Here is a 20567-nt window from a genome sequence, read left to right as displayed (position 1 = left end):
CAAAACCTCCATATCGCCCAGTTTTGACTCTTTCCTCCCCACAATGGTGTCACTTGTCTCTTGCCGGAGGATAAATTGAAGAAGACATTGCCTGTGGTGGCTGGCTGGATTTCAATTGGCAGAGACCACAGAGTTGCTCAGAGGAAGGTTTTGAGGTAACTGCTAGTTTGCTGAAAGGAAGCCTCCATCTTCTAAAGAAATGTACAAGCTGTTTATGTTACATTGAGCAGAATATTTCTCTTGAAAATGGATCATAATCGCAAAGCATATCAAGTCATGAATGCCTTTTTTTATGATGTCAAATATGTAGCTTTTCTATTTCTGTCGTCAAATATGCATTAATACATTCAAAATAATTGCGCATGACAAAACAAAACTGTGCGCTCAGGTAAGACTGTGCTATACAGTGAAAAGTTAAAGTTTTGATTAACAAGTTAAAATGAATTTAAACAAGTGTATCAATTACTGCTAGCCATGTGTTCACCACTATCCCTTCTTTGACTAGAACATAAAAATAAAGCCTGTGAAGAAGAATTATTTTGCATATGTGGAATTTCAGCAGGCTGATAATTTGGCAGTTTCTAAAGGCCCCAGAAGTGAAGAAGAAGGGGACACAATAATATTCAAAGTATCATCTTGTTGATGGTGAACTGCAGCCCGTTTGGCAGAATAAAGAACTGACTTGCCTCAGAAAAGTTATTTTGTGCTTTTCTTTATCATTTCCTCATATTGTGATTGGATTATATAGAACAGGGTAAATGAGTATGGCTTTTATTGAGATTCCTCTAGTCAGGTTAGGTTATGACAAGTATGTTGCACATTCAGTGTATAAAGAGGAAATGCTCTAATGTATTACTTCCAAACAGATTTTCCATCATCTAATATAATTAATGAAAAATGCCAAATATCCACTGGTTTCAGCTTCTCCAATGTGAGGATTTGTTGCCTTTATTTGTTGTATATCTTTGTAAAGTGAATAACTCGAACCTTTGGACTGATTGCAGACATCCATCTTTAAAAAAAACAAAAAAAAACGATTTTGTTACTATTAATCGACTAATAATCCTAAAAATAGAAAATGAATCGTTAGTTGCATCCTAACCAATAGTATCCAATACATGCTTTGAGGGTCAACTATTACCAAACATCTGTACATGCATGCGGGTTTGAACAGGATTCTGCAGAATGCTGCAAATAGATCCACCCCTAAAATATTGCATGTGTTCTTCCTAAAGGTCTCTGCAGTGCATAACTGTGTCGCTTGTGAGATACATCATCTGAATGCATGGAGGCAACCTGTGGTGAAACTTCCAAGTAACTCGTGTTGTTCGGTGCATTTGGGGACACGCTGTACCCAATGAATGAGCAGTTACTCTGACGATACTGCCGAGCGCTGCCGGTCGACACGCCCCCAGCATGGATACAACCAGCAGGAACAGCCTGGCGCTCAGGAGACACTCACTATGCTGGAGAGTGTTTGAAGCCGCGATGGGAGTTAACACATCCAACTTTGTAGAGGTCCTGTCACCAGCGTCGTTGCACTAAACAAAGACTTTGGGTTTCTTTAATTTTTTTTCTCCGTGGTGGCTTGTCTGCATTTTTGTCCGAGGCGTTTCTCTCACAGGATGTTGATGATATTGAAAAGCCGGGTAAGATCATAAAGTCAGTTCTCTCTGATGAGAACGACCTCCTCCTCACCACCACCGCACAAAGGGAACCACGGAACAAGTTTTTTCTCACGCCATCATTTTATTTTATTTTTGAATGTCATTAAGAAGCAGAGGGGGCTGTTTCAAAGACAAAATGGATCACTTTGCTGCAGAGTGCCTTGTTTCAATGTCCAGTCGTGCAATTGTTCACGCTCCTAAAGGGAATAGGGAGATTAAACCAGAAACCCCGTCCTCCTCCAAGAACGGAGAGGAAATTAAAGAACCTTTGGTGAAAGATAACTCCTCTCTTTTTGTGGTTGCGCGGATTCTGGCGGATTTTAACCAACAGACTCCCAACAATGTTGCCGAGCAGGCAAAAATAAAGGATGAGAGCATGCCGAACCTCATAGATGATGGAAACTCTGCCACACCTACCACCATCTCCGATCCTTCGCTCAAACAAAGAGGCAAAAGATCGCGAGGTCGAACTGAGCAAGAATCACCTCAGAAAAAGCACAAATGCCACTATTCAGGTTGTGAAAAAGTTTATGGCAAATCATCCCACCTCAAAGCCCATCTAAGGACACATACAGGTCAGTTTCATTGGATGCAAATGTGTGTTGCTGTGAACATGTCTGATTGTAGTTCCCTTGTCTATATGAGAATGGATTATTAAAACTGAGAATACTGACGAGAAGTGTGGTTTCTCTTACATTCAAAGCGATATTTGTACAGGGGAGTGTGATTGACTGCTGGGTTTTCCTCGAGTCATCTGTGTAAACATTCACGGATTCCCCCTGTATAGGAATAATCGACACACACAGTATAATAAAAGCCAGAATTGGTGCATAGTTTAATAATTGCATTGTTCCTTTGAGTTGTGTGAACTTTGCGAAATGTCCTTTTTATTTTCGGGGGAGGGAGGGAGTCAAAAAATAGTGCCACTCCCACTAAAGTCTCCGAGCTTTGTCACTGCTTTCCTCTGCTCTCACCCTGCATTGGACAGTATGTACAAAGAGAAACTGTACAGCAAATGCAGAACAAAATAACACAGGTCAGGTTTCCAATTTTCTTCCGCTCGCATTAAAGTCAACATTGGAGACACGTGAAAAAAAATTAGAAATAATGCGCACGTCGAAGAATAAGCCAAGTATGCACTAACATGCACAAAGTTTTCAAGACCAATCCAGTAAGTGTACCGTCACCCTGCAGAATGAAGGGCTATCAAATGCGCTCCAGATCAGCAGTAGGTTAAGTCTGACTTTCCTGAGGGACCATACCTCCGTATTTGTTCTTTGCATTCCGCAGGATAGGCAACTGAGAGGGGGAAAGATGTAGATCGACTCAAATTGAGGGGGTTGATAAGAGCCGTGCGCCTGTCTGCCCAAAGCCCTTTGTTGTGATGTGCCACACCCCCGCTAGACAGACTGCCAGCTGATCTGGCCAGCAACAGACTCAGCTAGCTGAGCCTCGACTGAGGAGCCTCTCCTTCCCTCTGTTCTGTAGACTGCAGCTCACACTCCCTCTTCCCACCGCTATACTCCATTCTTCACCCACACACATACACACACACACACACACACACACACTCATACATCAGCCTGACAGCCCAGAAACAAAACACATATCTCTGGATCACATAAGAAACGCCTCATCTGAACTTGACCCATATTTGAGTCATCTAAAAATGTAATTCCACAGAAATATGTGCAAGAAATGCACACATAATTCAAAATGTGTTGTACCTTCTTGACATTAAGCACCCTGCCCCCCTTTTTTTCCTCACAATTTCATTTGTTTCAATATTAAAAATCTGTGATCCATCCTTACATGGGGAACATTCTTGTCTCGTTGCCTATTATTTTCTCTCTGGCTGCCTTTGTATCAGGATACACTCCCTTATCTGCCTTTGTGATTGCCTTGTATCCTTTTATCACTAGATTTATTATCCTTTCAGAAGAATTTCATAAGGGTGCCACATGTGATTAAACTATAACACTGTAAGACTCCATACGCCTGTTATATGGTGGTCTTCCTTTAAAATGATGGACAATCCTGTTGCCATTGTTGTATTTTAGTCCAATTGTATTAATTAATACATTGTATTCATCAGCTGCAGATTGGTGCAGTGGTGTAATGAGTCTTTGTCAAGAACAAGAACGAGACACTGATTTGACTTATGCATGTAGTGAAATAGGTGGGCCAATAAATACTCCAGCATCATTACTTAAATGGCTTCCTTAAGCGAATAAAAGGCCTGTGTCTCCTACACTGTGTGTTTTAGTGCAGTTTTATTACTGTCTATCAGCCCTGCCCTTGTCTCTTTCCCTTTTAAGCCTTTCCTTTCTTTTGGGACACAATCCTGTGTCTGGCTTTGTGATTGGTGTGTGCCCTATAATTTCTGATTTCTGTTTGTGCTTATTTGATTGGATAGTCACAGAACGTGAGTCATCTTACTTCAGCTGCCTCCTCTCAGCCAAACTTGCAGGAGCACTCACTGTGCTTCCCTTCAGCTCTGACCATGTGTTTTTAGTGCAGTTGTTTTTTTGCTCCCTATAAGCCCTGCCCTTGTCTCTTTGCCTATTAAGCGTTTCCTTTCGCCTGCCTCTCTGTTTGGATATGTTCCGGCGTCTGACTTCATGATTGGTTTGTGTCCTATAAATTTTGATAATAATAGCTCTTTCTGCTCATTTGATTGGATAGTCCCATAATGTGGGTCATCTGAGTTCAACTGGGCTGCCTCAGCCAACCTTGCAGTGCTTTCATAGAGCCAGACTCTCGCAGTGTGCTTCCCTTCAGCCCCTACTAGCAGAGTCAGGAAAGAATGGATTCCAGCCCAGTCAGTCCCAGCCAAACACCGCTATCTAATTGAGGGGGGGAAACACTGTTATAGACTCTAAACAAAGAAACAGGGACAAGGCGTCCTCGCTTGACTTCTATAACGCCCACAGCCTCATCATCCCAGCTTTTGCAATCGCAAAATGTGTGATTAATGATTTGAGTGTAAGAGGAGCTGAAACATGGGCTACATTGTATTTCATAATAAAATAAATCCGGTTACTAGCTCAAAATGAACTTCACCTACTTGTATCGTCTTATGTGATGCATCATAATGTTTATTTTGCAAGAATTCTTTTTAGTTTACGTGATGATGTTGTTTGGTGACATTAGGTATTAAGGTATCAGTATCAGTTTATGGAATATGATCTTTTGATCTACAAAACACTTTTAAGGGTGAGTTCTCTTTAATTACAAATGATCTTAGGCATGTCAATAGTTTCAACTTCATTTGTTTTCTGGGTCTCCTGATGAGAATTTTCCTGCTGCTCCAGTATAATGGAGGTGAATAAAAGTTAATTTGCAGTTCTCAAAGTATTAAAAGAATGCACATTTGAAAAGCAAACTCAACTGCAGTGTGGTTTTCAGGAAACAATGCACTCAAAATAACTCACAGACTTTGCTGTCCACAATTTTCATCAGAAAGAACCCCAAACAAGGCCGGTGGATTATCCAGAGTAACTGTAGTTTAGGGTCAACTTAGTGGATAAGGTTTCATTTAAGGTTTGTTCTCAATCACTGTTGTCTAATCTGACACAGTGAAGAGGGATGCCAGGATGTAGCAGACATGAGGGAACACGCTGAATTTAAATCGCTCATTATACTGCTTTGAGTTTGATGGCGAGGAATCCACCACAGTTAAGGGGTCTAAGGTTACCAGACAGCTTTTGTCTGATCTCCTTTTGTGGGAGGTGGGGCTTTTCTTTGACACATATACTTATCTTGCAGTATGGTAAACGCAGTCATGTATAACAGATCAATTCAGTTTAAATGTAACAAATGAAGATCGTATAAATGAAACGGCTTCTGATTCTTTCTAAGGACTTTTCTCAGTACACACCCTGGTTTCTTTCATTATTTTTTTTGTCGACTCTTTGTCTTAAGAAGCATAACCGTCTCTCACGATGAAGACCCAATTTTCCGAGAGGGGTCTTGTGATCATAAAGTACATGGTGTTCTCTGTGAAGCCTCATTACTCTGTTCTGGTCGTGTCATGCAGACTGCCATCAATAAAGGAGAGATGGCCTCTGACTCATTACAAGCCATGTCTTCTTCAGAGAGAACAGCCTAGGCCTTCTGTGCCCCCCACAGCTGGGCCTCACAAAAGGCCATCTTGTCAATGTCCAGGACCTATTCTAAAACTATTTGAATCACCGGGACGAACAGGGTCAATACTTCACAAAGACAAAGAGCCTAATGACATATTTTACAGTTGGTTTGACGTTTTGTCTGGACCTCTTTTGTGTTCCGCTGGGGGTACCTCATATACTGTGAGATGGCTGTAAATCCCTATTCTGTACTAAAAAATAAGTGGCACCACCTGGCAGAATGGTTCCACTGCCATGTAGACCCAGTTATTCATGCATGCTTTCTATTTTCAGCTGAATAACTGTGGTTAATGACACTTTTTTAAACATGAAATTATCCCAAATTCCACATGGAAAAAAGAAGTAGGAGACTCTGATTATATATACTGCGTCTCTGCCCGTGGTTTTATATTTGGCTGCACTGCTACACAGAGTGCACAGTGTTCCTGTGTGGCTGGTGGCAGTGATGAGGTAGCAGGGCGGAGATGGGGTTTTCCTGCTCTTGCTTGAGTCTGACCCTGGCACAGCAATGGGTCCAAACTCTACTGGGGCACAAGAGGTCAGTCTGTCAGTGATTTCCACCATCCCACCCAGTCGGGAGATGCTGACAGTTTCCACGTGATTCTGGTGATATTACAAATGTTATGTTTTTAACATCTACAACAACTATTTGTTGGATTGCCATGGAATTTTGTACAGACATTCATGATCCACAGAGGATGAATCTTAATGACTTTGGCGATACCCTGACTTAAAAAGAAAGAAATTCCGCCACTATGAGGTTGACATTTGTGGTTTTGAGTCAAATGTCTCCACAACTAATGGATGGCCATAAAGATACAGTACAGAAGCGTGTTTACACATTAAACTAAGATATTAAGTGTGTTAAGCATTACATTCTTTACACCAGCATGTTAACATTGTCATTGGGAGCATATTAGCATGCTGACAATAGCATTTAGCTCAAAGCTCACAGCTGAGCCGAAGTGCAACCTCACAGATCAGCTAGCATGGCTTAAGACTCTTAGTCTTGTTTTAAATTGACTGATGCATTTTCCTTTTGAATGAAATAGTTGTCCCGTGAAGGCAAATTGCAGCAGTCCAATATGTGTCCAATGGAAACAAGGTATTAGTTAAATCTACTTGAGCCTCGGGATGTAAATAAAACCAAAGTGGAGCCACCATCTTGCCTGATCTAATCCTCTGGTGCAGTGTTCCTGCTCCATGAAAGACATCTCTGAGGCATGCACTGGGGGACATGCTGTCCATATGCTATCCTATAGGAACACGTAAAGCTCACAGCAGGATAGTTCCTCACTAATGTTGGAATGTAAATCTGATTTAACTGTGATTAAGCAGCCTAGCATGCATAGTGGATACTTCTAACACTGAAAGGCCCATGTCAGGCAGTTCCCCGGCTGTGCTGCTTTCAGTGGCCCACAGGGCTTATGTATTCTTTAGTCAGCTCTGGAGTACTTCTATAAAAGCTGCTCTGTCTATTCCCCCAACAGCCCCTCCCACCTTTCTCGAGCCTGCAAAGCAAAATAGGTGCTGAAGTGCGTTGTGTTGCGAGGACGAGCCCCGTCCACGGCTTGTGGCTTGGTGTTGATTACCAGCGGCAGGAAGAGAGGGCTACAGACCTGTGGAACGCTGTGCATTTTACCTCTCCTGTTCAGAAACCACCAACCGCATATTGCATGCAAGGGAGGGATCTGCAGTACAAAGACAGAGAATATACAGTGCGGCAGGGTGGGGGTGGGGTAAGATACCGGGATATTCACTGTCAATGCCCTCCATTGATGTAGGTCATTTATTCAGCTGCATCTACAGCTAATCTGATTAACGTTCGAAGGGCTGTGACCTCTGCAGCAGAGAACACCCCTGTCGGCCCGGCCCTTGCAGGGTCCCATGTGAGAGTTTGACTCTGACTGTGTTCACTGTGTTGTGTTCAGCTCAGCTTCAATAAGAGAGGAATGCCTGTCGAGCTAATGTCAGAGTGAGTGTTTTGTCTCTGGCTGGGCTGTTTATGTTCCCTACGGTATGTAAGGTGTGTCCCCTTTCTCTGCGTGATAAATCAGAGCTGTGGCAGACCACGACACACAGGGGTGTGGCCCTCAGCACAACATGAGGAGTATTTTGTGGGGTCTCGGGGGGGGGGGGGGAAGGAGGGCATAATCATTTTCTCTGTGAGACATGAAAGTACTTCTCTCCCACTCCCCTTCAGAGTGGCAGGTATAACATTGGACAGCTGGCACTATCTCTAGCCTTTATCTCCTCTTATCGCAGTGTGGTTAGACCTCTTACGATCTTGCAGGGCCATGGCTCTTTGTTTGCTGCTGGTTAGTAAGGAAGTCTATCACATTTGAGCTACAGTGTCAGACTCCATCAGTGGAATGAGCTGGCGTTATACTGTGTGAGTGAGAGTCACCGATGATTGGGCATCCCTGCTCCCACCTGCTTCTGCAAACCAACTGTAAACACCCATTAATGGCTGCAGCTGTTTGCATGTCCTTAGTTAACCAGGGTAAGATGAGGAGACTGTCTGCAACACATCAAGCTGAAGGTTGTTTTAGCATGCACTCAAGGCTGAAAGAAAGTGCCCACTCTAACTAATTGAGGCAAATGTGATGAGCTGGTCAATGCAGTCGAGCTACCATTCCCTTAAAGAGTTAAGGGGATGAAGTAATGTATGGCTAAGTGTGTGCAGGAATCAGACGGTCACACTCGACCCTGCTGCATGTCTCTTGGGTGAATGTCAATAGACCTTTGCAGTGCAGACCAAGGGGAGTGAGTTACAGTTAGTACGCACAGCCTGTCTGATTGAAATGCATTACAGGAGTGCCCCTCCTGCTGTGCGCGAGGCTGCTGCTATTGTTCTCAACCTGACGGCTATAGGCCCACAAGGGGAGGCATGCTATTCTATGGCAAGCAATGTCCCTCTCAATAAAGACAATAGATGATAATAGATCAAATCCTATCCTGTTTTCGGAACTTTCTCCCGACAAGCTTGTCCTCATCATCGAGCACCTGACCCACCCAAGGCTCCTTTATTGCTCCTGCAGAGACGACTTATTCTTCTTTGCAGTAAACTCTTAATGGAGCTTCTGAGAAAACATGTTTTTACTGACTGATTTTCTTCTCCCACTGAGTTAATTTCTTATAGACGAGCAGCCACGTAAACAGTTATGTTCTCAGATGATTCAAATCAAGCAGTGTCTTGTTTTTTTTTTCGACAGACCGCAGAACTTTGTTAAGCCTTTGTTGTTATTTTTGCACGTATGCAAGGCCTGCATATACTGCTGTGAACAATGAAAAGAGGAGCTGCAAAAGCCTTAATGTATGTTCATTGTTCTACACACAAATGTTAGTATTCAGATAATCTTGGCACGTGATGTTGAGAGGTAGAGGCTGGGTTAACCCTGTCTGCTCCAGTGGTTTATGCCGATGAGGGACTCAGCAGTCATTTTAGTATTACCCAAAATCCCATGGATGGTTGTCTGCTGGCTCCTGGTTGGTTACAGGTCATAGTCTGTCGTAAACAAACAACCAAATTACAGGATTGTACTGAGCCCTGCCACTGGAGTTAGTGGAATCCCTCTCATTTCATGCTGCCAAGCTGACTGTGCCACTAAGCCAGCACTGAAGTGAGGTAGCTCCAACTCTAATGAGCTGTGATCCACAGTCTGACTTAGTTTTACTTTCTCTGCTCGAGCTTTGCTTGTAAAAGTCCAGGCAGGTTTACTGTAATGCAAGTTTCCTGTTCTCACTGTGCAGGCAGAGCAATGTCAACCTCAAGGTGATCTTTGATGTATCCACAGGAACAGTATTTTCCCCCCTCCTCACTCTGCAGAGCTATTTACTCTAGCTCTCTTACTGCAGGCTTACATGAATGTTTCAGCTGTACACTGTGTGAGTTTGGCCCATGCCTGAGGACACACCAGGAATGTTATCTACTCGTGTTTGAAATGCTGGTAGCTGTTGTTAGAGCAGGTGACCGGGTTTAGTTCCTGCGTCGCTGCTCACGTCAAAAAGAGATTTGATCTCGCCTTTGCAGGCAGCATCCTTTACACCAGGGACACCAACCCAGATTCCATTTCTCTTAACCGTTTCTGCAGAAACCGAGGAGCCAACGATTCTTCGATATGAATGAGAGACGGATGGTGGGAAAGGAGCAGAGATGAGCTGTTTATTTACTGACCCAGTGGCCTCGGAGAGAACAGTTATATAACAAGAGTACCTGTGACATAATCGCATCGCCTTGGAGGGGGGACACTGGTGCTCAGTAGAAATACAGTTTGCGTGCCTGATGTAACTCACTTTACGGGTAACTGGGTCACTGTGTTCGTTAGGGAAAAGCTTCCCTCATTACCCCCCCTCGCCCTCTGCAACTGACACATTCTGAGAAACACAAACCACACCCTGGATGTGGACGCTACCAAGAGATGGGATAACCAATCGGTGGGGCCTGGCGTCATGATCGCCACAGTGCCCTGCTGTGACAACACTGGAACAAGATGGGAATTAGAGCAGGGTGAGCGGAGTAGCTTGCAGCATTCTTCTTTTAACAGAGATGCTGAGTAATATCTGCAGTCTACTGAAATAACTTGGAGAGTGGTATACCTCTAGCAGAGAGGGTAATGACCCCTCTCACAATTTTCATTCAGCAGGAAAGCATTTGTTCCCTAAACCTCCGCATTGTTACCAGAAAATTGTTTTTTACTGCCCTCATGGAAATCCCCATCCTCATGTTATGAAAGAATTACAAATAATGGGGGCATTGCATGTTTTTTCCTTTATGCAAGTGAACCTTTCATGGCTGACATTAAAGCAGCAGGATTTTTGATGCATATTCATATCGTTGACCTAAATGCTAAGAGCAGTTTAGCGGGAAGTGAAAATGAGCAGCGTATCTGTTAATTCAGCATTTTCTAAGAAGTAACAAAGCTCTTAATAATTTGATGCGTCTCGCAAGTTGCTGTGGGATACCTGATGCTTCGACTATGACTGCATTACTGTATCAGGGCAGTAAGACTGGATATCTCAGCCTAGCTCTCTGGTGTCTGGTTAAATATTAATGAAGTTGGATCCGTTACACTGGTTATTGAGCCTTAAGCAGCCCGCAGAGCTTAGCTCTACTTTTTAGCCAATAACTAATTTTGCAGTGCCAGGTGGCCTCACAGGCTGCTTCTCTTGCTAATAAGGTATGAATGAGTCTCTTCAATGAGATTAGTGTCCTAAAAGTTAAACTGCCTCCTTTTTCTCCAGGGTTTTAATCCACGATCTATCCATAGGGAGAAACAACCCCAACCTCCTTGTTTTTATGAATTGTAACTCACACGGGGCAGTTTATTTTCTTTGTGTGTTAACTCTTGCAGCAGACTGAGAAGCGTATAGATGCTTTGGGAAAAAGGAGACAATGATGGTGTGCAGTTTGTACATGAAAATGTATTTATGTCGGTTACAGAGTTTACATACAATGAGCAGACAGGAACTGTAGTGGGCAGGGCTAACTTAGTTTGTCTAGAGCTGAGGTGAGGCGTCAGGCAAGAACACAGACCGGGCTGTCTAGACTTGCTCTGTCTGTCTGCATGTTTTGTAACCATGCAGTATAGGGGGGAGGGACCGAGACTAGTAGTGCACCAAGTTCTTGTTTTTAAGACTCACTGGCATCAGGTAGCATGTGAGTGTTTGATGCTGAACAGCACTGTGTTTATTGTGGCCCAAAGGGGAACGGAACAAAGAACGTGTTTTGGCAGCCCTGTTCTGATGTACTCATTTGTCATGCCACCTATAAACATTCATGCATCTCCCCTATCTATTCCTTGTCATACCTTAAATCCTTGGCATTGGCGTGCACATGATGATTAAATATTCTTATTCTCAGGAAAGAACCATAGCATAAAAAGAGTAAGACGTGCCGCCCTTCGCTATAGTACTGCAAGGTCACGCTGGTAAAATTAGAATGTTGGATGTAGCTACTGTCAGGCAGAAACTCACTGAAATGGAACTAAATGGAATAAACTATTAGACATATTGGCCAGTGGATGCACAACGCTGCATTTAGGCTCCTTGCGCACAGATTCCACATCAGAATTGAAGGAAACTGCAAGATATATAGTACCATCTGGCTTTGAGTAGATTTGTGTCAAAGCCCACTTTTATTGCCTGATGGAGGGGGGGAAGGGTGTAATTTCCCATGTGCCGAGTCACAGATAGTTGCATGTTGGAAAATGGGCTGGGTAATCATTGTGAGTGTGATTAGCATCTGGAGCTTAGATAATTAAACTGTGCCTGCTCCTCCAGCACAGTGCCAATTTTTTTGTGATTTACCCCAAGTCCCACATCTCACTACAGCCTTTTCTGTCCCAAATGTATATATTTGGAAGAGGTCTTGGTTGGTTTTGATATTCTTCCCTTCCCTGACTGATTAGACCTAGCAAATAACCTTGTGATCATTGTTCCTTGATGACTCACCAACTGTACTATGTACAGAAAACATCACAGTGTTGTTCAGCAGGTCTGAACAATGTTTGTTAGCTGTGCACGACAATCTTCATGACTTGTTAACCTGTAAACACCTTGCAATGAGTCACTATCGTTTGGATCACGGTGAGCACATGTTATACTCACTGACACTACTTGTACGTTGAAAAGGCTTATTGTATTGCCATTGTAAACAACCTAAAGCACTTCCGGTTGTATTTCGCAGGTTTTGGCCCATTTAATACAAATTATACATCATTTACATTCCTGGCCGGCATTTCCCCCAAGAAAAGTTTGAAAAATAGATTTTTAGTTTTGTTAATTGCTTTTTTTTGTCAGCCATGAATTCCCATTAATCTCAGAACACTATTAAAGTCAACCTGCAGAGATTTATAGTTAGTTTGAGATTAGTAGCCTAACTCATTAAAGTACACATCATGCCTTTTTTTTGTTACAATGTTACTGTTGCATGTTTGAGTGTGGATAGATTTGAAAAGTCTGCTCAACAATTAACTGCAATTAACAACAGAAATGATATCCACTGAGTACCTCACAGTAGCCACCTGACCTACGGTTTCACATCTTTGCAAGTATATCAGACTGAAATAAGTGCAAAACACTGCCTGCATGGAATGATACACAAGTGTGGTGTGTTTAAAAGGTCAACAGTAGTCTGTATGTAACATACAAAACATTTGGAAAATTGTGCAAAAACATGTAGAAAATAGCCAGCAAAGTAGGCTAAAGGTTAAAAGCTAAATTTACTAACATAAAGGGTTGTTGTTCTTAATGCCATGTTTACTATCTTATTGTGGGATTTAACACTGACGTCTCTCCTTCTCTCTGTGTGTTACAGGAGAACGGCCCTTTCCATGTACCTGGCCCGACTGCAGTAAGAAGTTTGCCCGCTCTGATGAGCTGGCCCGCCACTATCGCACCCACACGGGGGAGAAGAAGTTTGGGTGCCCGCTTTGTGACAAGCGCTTCATGCGCAGCGACCACCTCATGAAGCACGCCCGGCGACACTCAGATTTCCAGCCAGGCATGCTGAAGAGACCCCATGGCGGCAACGGTGGCAGCACCACACGTCCCAGCTCCCTCAGCGACTACAGCCGCTCGGATGCCTCCAGCCCCACCCTCAGCCCCGCCCTCAGCCCAGCCAACTCGCCTTAAACTGAAACCCAGTCGCACTTTCTGCCTCTGACCTGCGAGGCCTGTGTTTTTGTCATAACCCCCTCCCCTTTGCTATTCCTGCGCTTGCTGTGGTGTACCATACTGTACATAACTGCTTATTGTAGTGCAATTACTTGTGATCCTAAAAGAAGGTAATGCCTTTCCCAAATGGCAATATTTACATTCTGTACCATATGTCTGTATTTTTTTAGCTTCGGATCATGGCTAGTTGTCCAATATGTGTTCGCAGTCAGCTGAACAAGGTTTAGAAGAAAAAATAACAGACACCCTGACAAGTCTTATCAAAAATGGGTTTTTCTTTGTTTTTTTTTTAACTGGTGAGGAGAAGGGGTTCACACACACCTCAGGATTGAAGACAATTGCTATTTCTGTAATACCACAGTACTTCACAGTACTCACATTGACTGCACAATATACTCATCACTTTACTCTGAAAATTCAACAGGGGTTGAATTTTACGCCCTGCTCAGGGATGGCCTTGTTAGCTTGAAAGAATGAACATGGGGAAGAGAAACATACATTACATATATAGCAGCCTTACACTCAACACAATTTGCACTCTTTGTTTTTTTGTTGGTTTTCACGTCTCGAGAAAACTAGCCCTACGGTCATGCGGTCAATCGTACACAGAACGTGCTTTTGTTCTCGGAGGGTTCATATGTAATGTAATTGCTGTGTGTTAACAAAACAATCCCCAAACCTCAACCTAAGTAAACTAAATACATCTGTTCCGCCACTGCAACGTTAATATTCAGTTGCCATTACACTGGGTTAAATATGTATTTCTTTAAACAGCGGTGTGCAGTATATACTGTGTAAATCTGCATTGTGGGAGGATTATATTGGGTTAACAGTTTTTATAAGTATACTCAGTTGAAGAAACTTTAGAACCTTTAAATAGAGACAGTTAAGTTTCAAAGCAGCTGTTTATACTTTTTAAAGCGCTGTATCATCACCCAGTATTTCACACAAAATGGACACAAAGGGACTTTAGTTGAAACAATGTTTATCCCTCTCTGAAGCACATAGGAAAAAGTACCAAAGACAAGAGTGAATGAAAGCTTTCTATTCAATCTTGTAAGCCGCCCTTCATTGAGGCCTGGGGCTAGTGGTTGGCAGTATCACAGGTAGAACCAGACAGCCGGCTCACTTCCCTCCTCCTGGCTCCTCCTTTTGTGGCCTCCCTTGAGGAAACAGCTGCATCCCACAAGAAGCTCTTCACAGCCCGCAGGAGGAGCGCTAACATGCCATTCCTGGGGAGTTCTCCCTCGCCCATCTGGCTCTACCTGTCCTGTCAAAGAGTGGTTAAGCTCCAACTCTGCCAAATTGCATAAGGTGGCCTAACTTGGGTGGGGTCAAGTGTAGGTCAGAGTGTTGGGCAGAGCCGGGCTGTTCTGCGACATGGACACAGAGTGAACAAAGCAGCTATCTGCAACAGACATGCAAGAGAGGGGAGGTCCTGATAAAAAGAGGAGAGGTTTATCATGAGCTGAGCAGCACAGAGTAGGAGACACCCCCATCTCCTTCTCCGACTCCCCTCCTCCCTCCAAACTGTAGAAACCGTGAGCAGAAAAATGGCTGTAATTAGTGGGTTGATCCAACCTGTAGGATAAGAGTATAAAGAGAAGTGTAAGAACAACAGTACTACCTAGACAACGCTAGCAGTGTGGGTGGGACGCACCCAATTCCATCCTAAGCACAGGGAGAAATCCTCTACTACTGCTGGAGAGTCAAATTTCACAATGCCAAGGAAAATGTCGCTCCAAATGTACGCTGATAAACCAGAGCCCTCAAACAGCTGCTTTCAAACTTCTATCTCGCAAAAAAATGGGGGGGGGGACTTTTAAACTGTTGTAAAAACATTTGAACCAAAACGAACATATCAGCAAAGTGCAGTTTCACCAGCCTCACATCGTCCTCCCTGTGAAGCTCAGATGTCCTGTGAGAAAGCTGACTTGTGTTTCTAGACAGACATGCCTCAATAAGTCAGGCAAAAGGCACAGTAAACCTTCCATGGAAGCGGGCACCACTATCAAAACTGCTGCAGCCCCGCCAGTCTGTGTTATGCCTACATTTTCTGTTAATGCTTCAGCACTACGGCCGGAAATAGTTTCATCCATGTATTTGGTCCTGTCAGACCCCTCCAGACTGTTGTCATCATGAATTACATGTGCTAGCTTCATTCTACCAACGACTCTCACCCTGTAGTCCCATGCTTCACACTATGCATGTTAACAACTGCGCCTCGGAAGCGCAGAGGGTTTTTGAGGCGGTCCGGCAGGTGTTAAGTTCATGAATGGCCGTCCTTGTCCCTCGTTCTCCACAGCAGCCATCTCTCTTTAAAGTTGTGAAGAATCAGCTCTGTCACATCCTCCAGAAAGAAAACATCCCTTATTTAGATCGAATGCAGTAGTTTCCTCAAAACACCACGTTAAAAAACCCTCTGTAAGATGTTAAAATAGTTTCCCGGCTGTAAAATGACACTTTGAATGCCACTGATCAGCAGCTTTTTTTTTTTAAAGAAGCACTGATAGGGTTTTACATTTACCATTTCTGGGGAAAAAAGCAACTTAGCAACTCAACTAGCTGTCGAGCTGCTTTTTGTGGTATCTATCCATGACTCTCTTTTTGTTATAGTTAAGTGTAACTTTGTCTTGCAAAAAAAACAAACATTTCTGAGTAGCTCACCCTCAAGCAGGTTTCATGAATCAATTATTAATCCATAATCTGCACATTTACCTCAGGGTCGACATCTGCAAATCAGATATGGGACAGTTTGTGGATTTTGTTGTAACATCAGTTGCTGCACAGAAATGTCTGCCAGCTTCCCCCCCCGGTGTTCCTGGGTGCTTGGTGCTCACTGCTGGTCAGTGTCCGACCACACTGGAAACACAGGAATGCCTCCGTACGAACTCCTGCCTATAATGTCTTCATAACATCCTACAGTCTATACTATATTGCGCCTTAGTAAGCACTGGGCACTCTGAAGCTCTTTTCAGTGAAACGCCCCTTTAAACACCGTTGACCCTTAGTGTCAGTGGACTTACAGTAGGCCACACAAAGCTCCTACCATCTGAACATAAACAGACTGTGACAGTATAAGCATCCCAATCCATCCAGACTGCACCAGTGACATATAGGCCTCCACAGGCATGAGTGTTTCATAACTTTTATTCTCACTGTACCAAATCTACTTGAATAATTCAACACAAAAGGCCATTGAACACAGTTTTGTACATGTCCATTTTTACTGTACCTGCTTTTATTGTCAAATAATTATTGACCTCTCCGGAGAAAGAAATGTCTGATTTATTTTAGTTTTTTTTACTAGATTTTCCGTTGTCTTCAGGTCATTTCAGCAACATTTTCAGATATATCACAGCATTATGGTTGACTGTTTTTGTAGGGCTGTTCAAAGGCTACATATTTTGTTGAAAAACAAACTATTCAATTCCTGTTAATGGGGTTTACCCCTTTAATCAGAAACTCTTATTACTCTGTTGATGTCAGGATGCAGGTTATTCTAGGTAGCCTGTTATCCAAAAAGTCAGAAAACGAAAGGATTGTTTGGGGTGACAATAAGAAAAGGAAACCTCCTGACCTCGATGTTCAACAATTTCAGATGGAGTGACTCATTTTCTTTATTCTTTTGATTCTTTTTGAACGTTTTCCATAAGAATAGAGACCACAGCATTGTGAGTTAGCAATGTAGTCATACTTTTTATTATTGCTTTTTTTGTCTCGTATGAAATGCTTGTATATTTTTTCAAAGAAAATCATACCTCTTGAAATATTGGACTTTTGTTGTACCTTCATATCTTTTGAAAACATCCATCATGTAGCTTCTGTTTGCTTGATGAGTAGCACAAATAGTTTTATTTGTCCCTACTTGAATAAGGAAGGAAAGAAAAAATAATTTTTTCTGTAAATAAAACAACAAGAAAACACTGGGCTACATTTTATATAAGTATCCCATGTTGTCAGGGTCCTGCACATCTTTGTAGATTCAACAAGTAATATTTCCAGGAAATAATAAAACCTTATTTTTTATCATTTTATGTTACAAAAACACTTCTTCTCTACCGGGCTCAATTTGTTAGTTTAGACATTTAAATATGTGAGGGATGATGTCAGCTGTAAATTACTTTAAAACTCCACTTCAGCATTTTTTTAATCCAACTTTACGATTGTAATCCCGGTAAGATTACAGCTTTCAACATCTGTCAGAGAAAAAAAGGACTTTAAACAATGACTAAATGGAAATACAAGGTTTCTATAAAATGAAAACATTGTAATGTTTTTGGTAATATTTTTTCTGCTAATTATAAAAAAATATATTACATTGAATTGGTTGTTGCATAGTATGTAAAGAACATTAACATTAATCTTATTTTTAAAAATTCATATTAATTACATAAATATATCACTGATCAGATCGTCTCATCTTCATGACTGGTCTCAGCGTACAAGCATGATCGACGCAATTGTGTGCCAAAACTATAATGGTAACTTCATAAAGATACAAAAATTGAGGGTAAAAAAACAAAACAACCTAGCTACTATCAGACATTTAACAGACTTGTACAGTTTTATAAAGTGTGATGTTTTTTATGTAATGTACAGGATTTAATGAAGCAACTCTGCATATTTGATATGCAAGTGCTCTAAGTTAAATATTTCTTTTCTGCTTTATGTAAACATTTTTGATTGTGTAGCTTTGTTTTCATTTGGTTCTTGTTATTTAATTTTTATTTCTTTTTTTTTTTTTGCTGTACAATACTCAAGCAATGTATAATGGCTTATTACAGGTATTTTTTGACATAAACAATCTTAATGACGCCCAACCATTCCAAAGGATTGAAAATTGCATTTGCTATAAATGTGCTGCTTACATGGACCCGATGCATTTTTGTAGGTTATGAATAGAAGTCTGTCTTGACTGTGAGTTTTTACACGTTGTGAGTTGTGCACAAGGTACGTTTCTCATTGTCAACATTTCCCAGGTTAAAACTCTCCTTTCTCCTCTGCAGGCTCTTTGTGTAGGCTAAGCCAATTGGAATGAACAACAAACATGCAATATTTGAAACTATTATAATATATAATATATAAAAGTTAAGGACACACAGAGCATGTCTTCCCTCATGACAAAGGCCTGTGGCTTGGCGGATAATGTTGTAAGAGGGGAGAGAGTGGTTCTTGAGCAGTGAGAAGGAGCTTTGAGTTCTCGCAGGTCATCAGAGGCTCAACAGTTACAAGTTGTTACCAAAGGCTTTGAAGGGAAAGATGAATGTTGGAGTAATTTTGAACCCAAACCAGTTTGGACCCCTGGGTTCAACTTTATATGCTGTAAATGTTGATCAATGGATGTTGTGCTTAAGGACCTTTTTCTACGTCTCAAATAAGCAACTTTGTTTTCTTTCTTCTTTTTGTTTTGAAAATGAACTTGAATGAACAAAACCTGTTTGATCATACGAGCAAACTAATTCTGACTGAGTAAAAAGACGAGAAACAAAAGAAACTGAGTTAGTAGGAACGTGCAGCGTAGCAGACCACATCTGTCTGTACCCTTCACTGACCATGTGGTCTTGCTTGACTGCCTGAACTGACGCTGTGTGGCGTTTGCTCTTTACTGTAGAAATGCACACTGACAAAAAGTTGTTTGCTCAAGCTTTAGACATATTTACCCTTAAAGGATAAGTGTGTTCTAGGTTATGTAGCACGGTGCTGTGAATGACCTCCCTTTAATTACAAAGAGAGAGCCTCTCACCAGCCTTTTGGTTCTGTTTCCTTTACCCGTTTGTCCTCAGTGTACCTCCTCAGTGTAATGTTGCTCTCTTGATACCTCTGTGTGTTTTCCCTCTGCCCATCACCATCAGTTGCCTGTTGTAGTGACTCCATGGTGCTGCTTCCCCTTTCAGCACCAGTATAATCTAATCTGTAAATAACTCTCGACTCAGCTATGGCCAGTACATTCTCCTATGACCTCACTCTAACCTTCAGGTGTCATTTTGTTTTTTTCTCTCAGCAAACCAAAATCACTACATTCAAGTATTACAGTTGTACAGTTCCTTGGATTCCTCACGCATTCAATGTGCTGGTCTTAGCTGCTCTGCTGTACCTTTTTATGGCATTATTTTTTACATGTTAGACAATATATTGTGACCATGTCCTATGCAAATATGAAAAATAACAGATTGTTGGATAATGTATGTTGTCATAACTTGTATGCATGAAATAGTGAAGTTTACATTTGGAAATAAATTCATAAAATAAGCAGCTACAAATGTTTTTTGCTCATTTCATTTTCTGTTGAAGTGACACTGTGACTTTTGCCACTTTGGCCGCAATTAACACATTATGGGATAATGATGAATGCTAAGATATAAGCTAGTAGTAGAGAAGAGTCATTAAAGCATTTTGTACGGAATAGACATACAACATATTGATTGGCAAACTTCAGAGGTGCTGGTAGGCAGATTTAGTTAGCTTTGGACTGAGCCAGGTTAGCTGTCTTCCCCTGTTTCCAGTCTTTATGCTAAGCTAAACTAGCCAGTTGTTAGCTGTAGGCTTAACATTATTAAACCATACAGAGAGTGGTATCAATTTTCTACAGAAAGTGAATCCCAACATGGCTACCGCTAGCAGCCTGGCTAACGTTGCTGTCCAAAGCAAGAAACAAATGTGAGAATCCCAGATTGAACTAAAAACCCTAATCTCAGAGCTATGATAAAGGCAGAGTAAAAAACCTGGTAGTATTAATAAATAGGCAGGTTTTGTTTATTACTGATCTAGCTTAGAAGAAAGAGCAATTTTTTTATGATTCTCACTCTTCCCCTTCTTTGTTTCCTCCGTCAATGGAGCCCTTTTGCCAGCAAGAGTTTCCACAGTTACTCCGGTGGTTCTGCTACCTGGGGATAGCTACTGTATGCTAGTTGCCTCTTAGTGAAATGCTCTCCTGTTAGCAGTGATGCAGTGCATATTTCTAGGGTTTTGTATTGTGAAAGAGCGTTTGTGATCCGGAGGCAGACAAAATTGCATAGTGAAAGTGAGGCTTATAGGGAACCAATCTAAACGCTGATGGTGTCATTATTCTACA

At 42.0% G+C, this 20567-nt stretch overlaps 1 protein-coding gene across 1 annotated transcript; it reads left to right on the top strand.

Annotated features, from left to right (window-relative positions):
* The first annotated feature begins 1282 nt into the window (after positions 1-1282).
* Positions 1283-19751, top strand: klf13 (Kruppel like factor 13). The gene is made up of 2 exons (XM_029433002.1): positions 1283-2242; positions 13134-19751. The coding sequence occupies exons 1-2, from the start codon at positions 1765-1767 to the stop codon at positions 13448-13450; spliced, it is 795 nt and encodes a 264-aa protein (XP_029288862.1). The 5' UTR covers positions 1283-1764; the 3' UTR covers positions 13451-19751.
* Positions 19752-20567: the final 816 nt, after the last annotated feature.

Source organism: Cottoperca gobio, chromosome 6 (assembly GCF_900634415.1).
Source record: "Cottoperca gobio chromosome 6, fCotGob3.1, whole genome shotgun sequence".
Classification (NCBI taxonomy): Eukaryota; Metazoa; Chordata; class Actinopteri; order Perciformes; family Bovichtidae; genus Cottoperca; species Cottoperca gobio.
The sequence above is the reverse complement of the archived record's forward strand: the minus strand, read 5'-3'. Positions and strand labels throughout refer to the sequence as shown.

What these genes read in the sequence shown, in the direction of transcription:
- klf13 (XM_029433002.1), top strand. Translation starts at nt 1,765, where the DNA reads ATGTCATTAAGAAGCAGAGGGGGCTGTTTCAAAGACAAAATGGATCAC. An exon ending in CCATCTAAGGACACATACAG is followed by an intron (nt 2,243 to 13,133) that starts GTCAGTTTCATT and finishes TGTGTGTTACAG; the next exon opens with GAGAACGGCCCTTTCCATGT.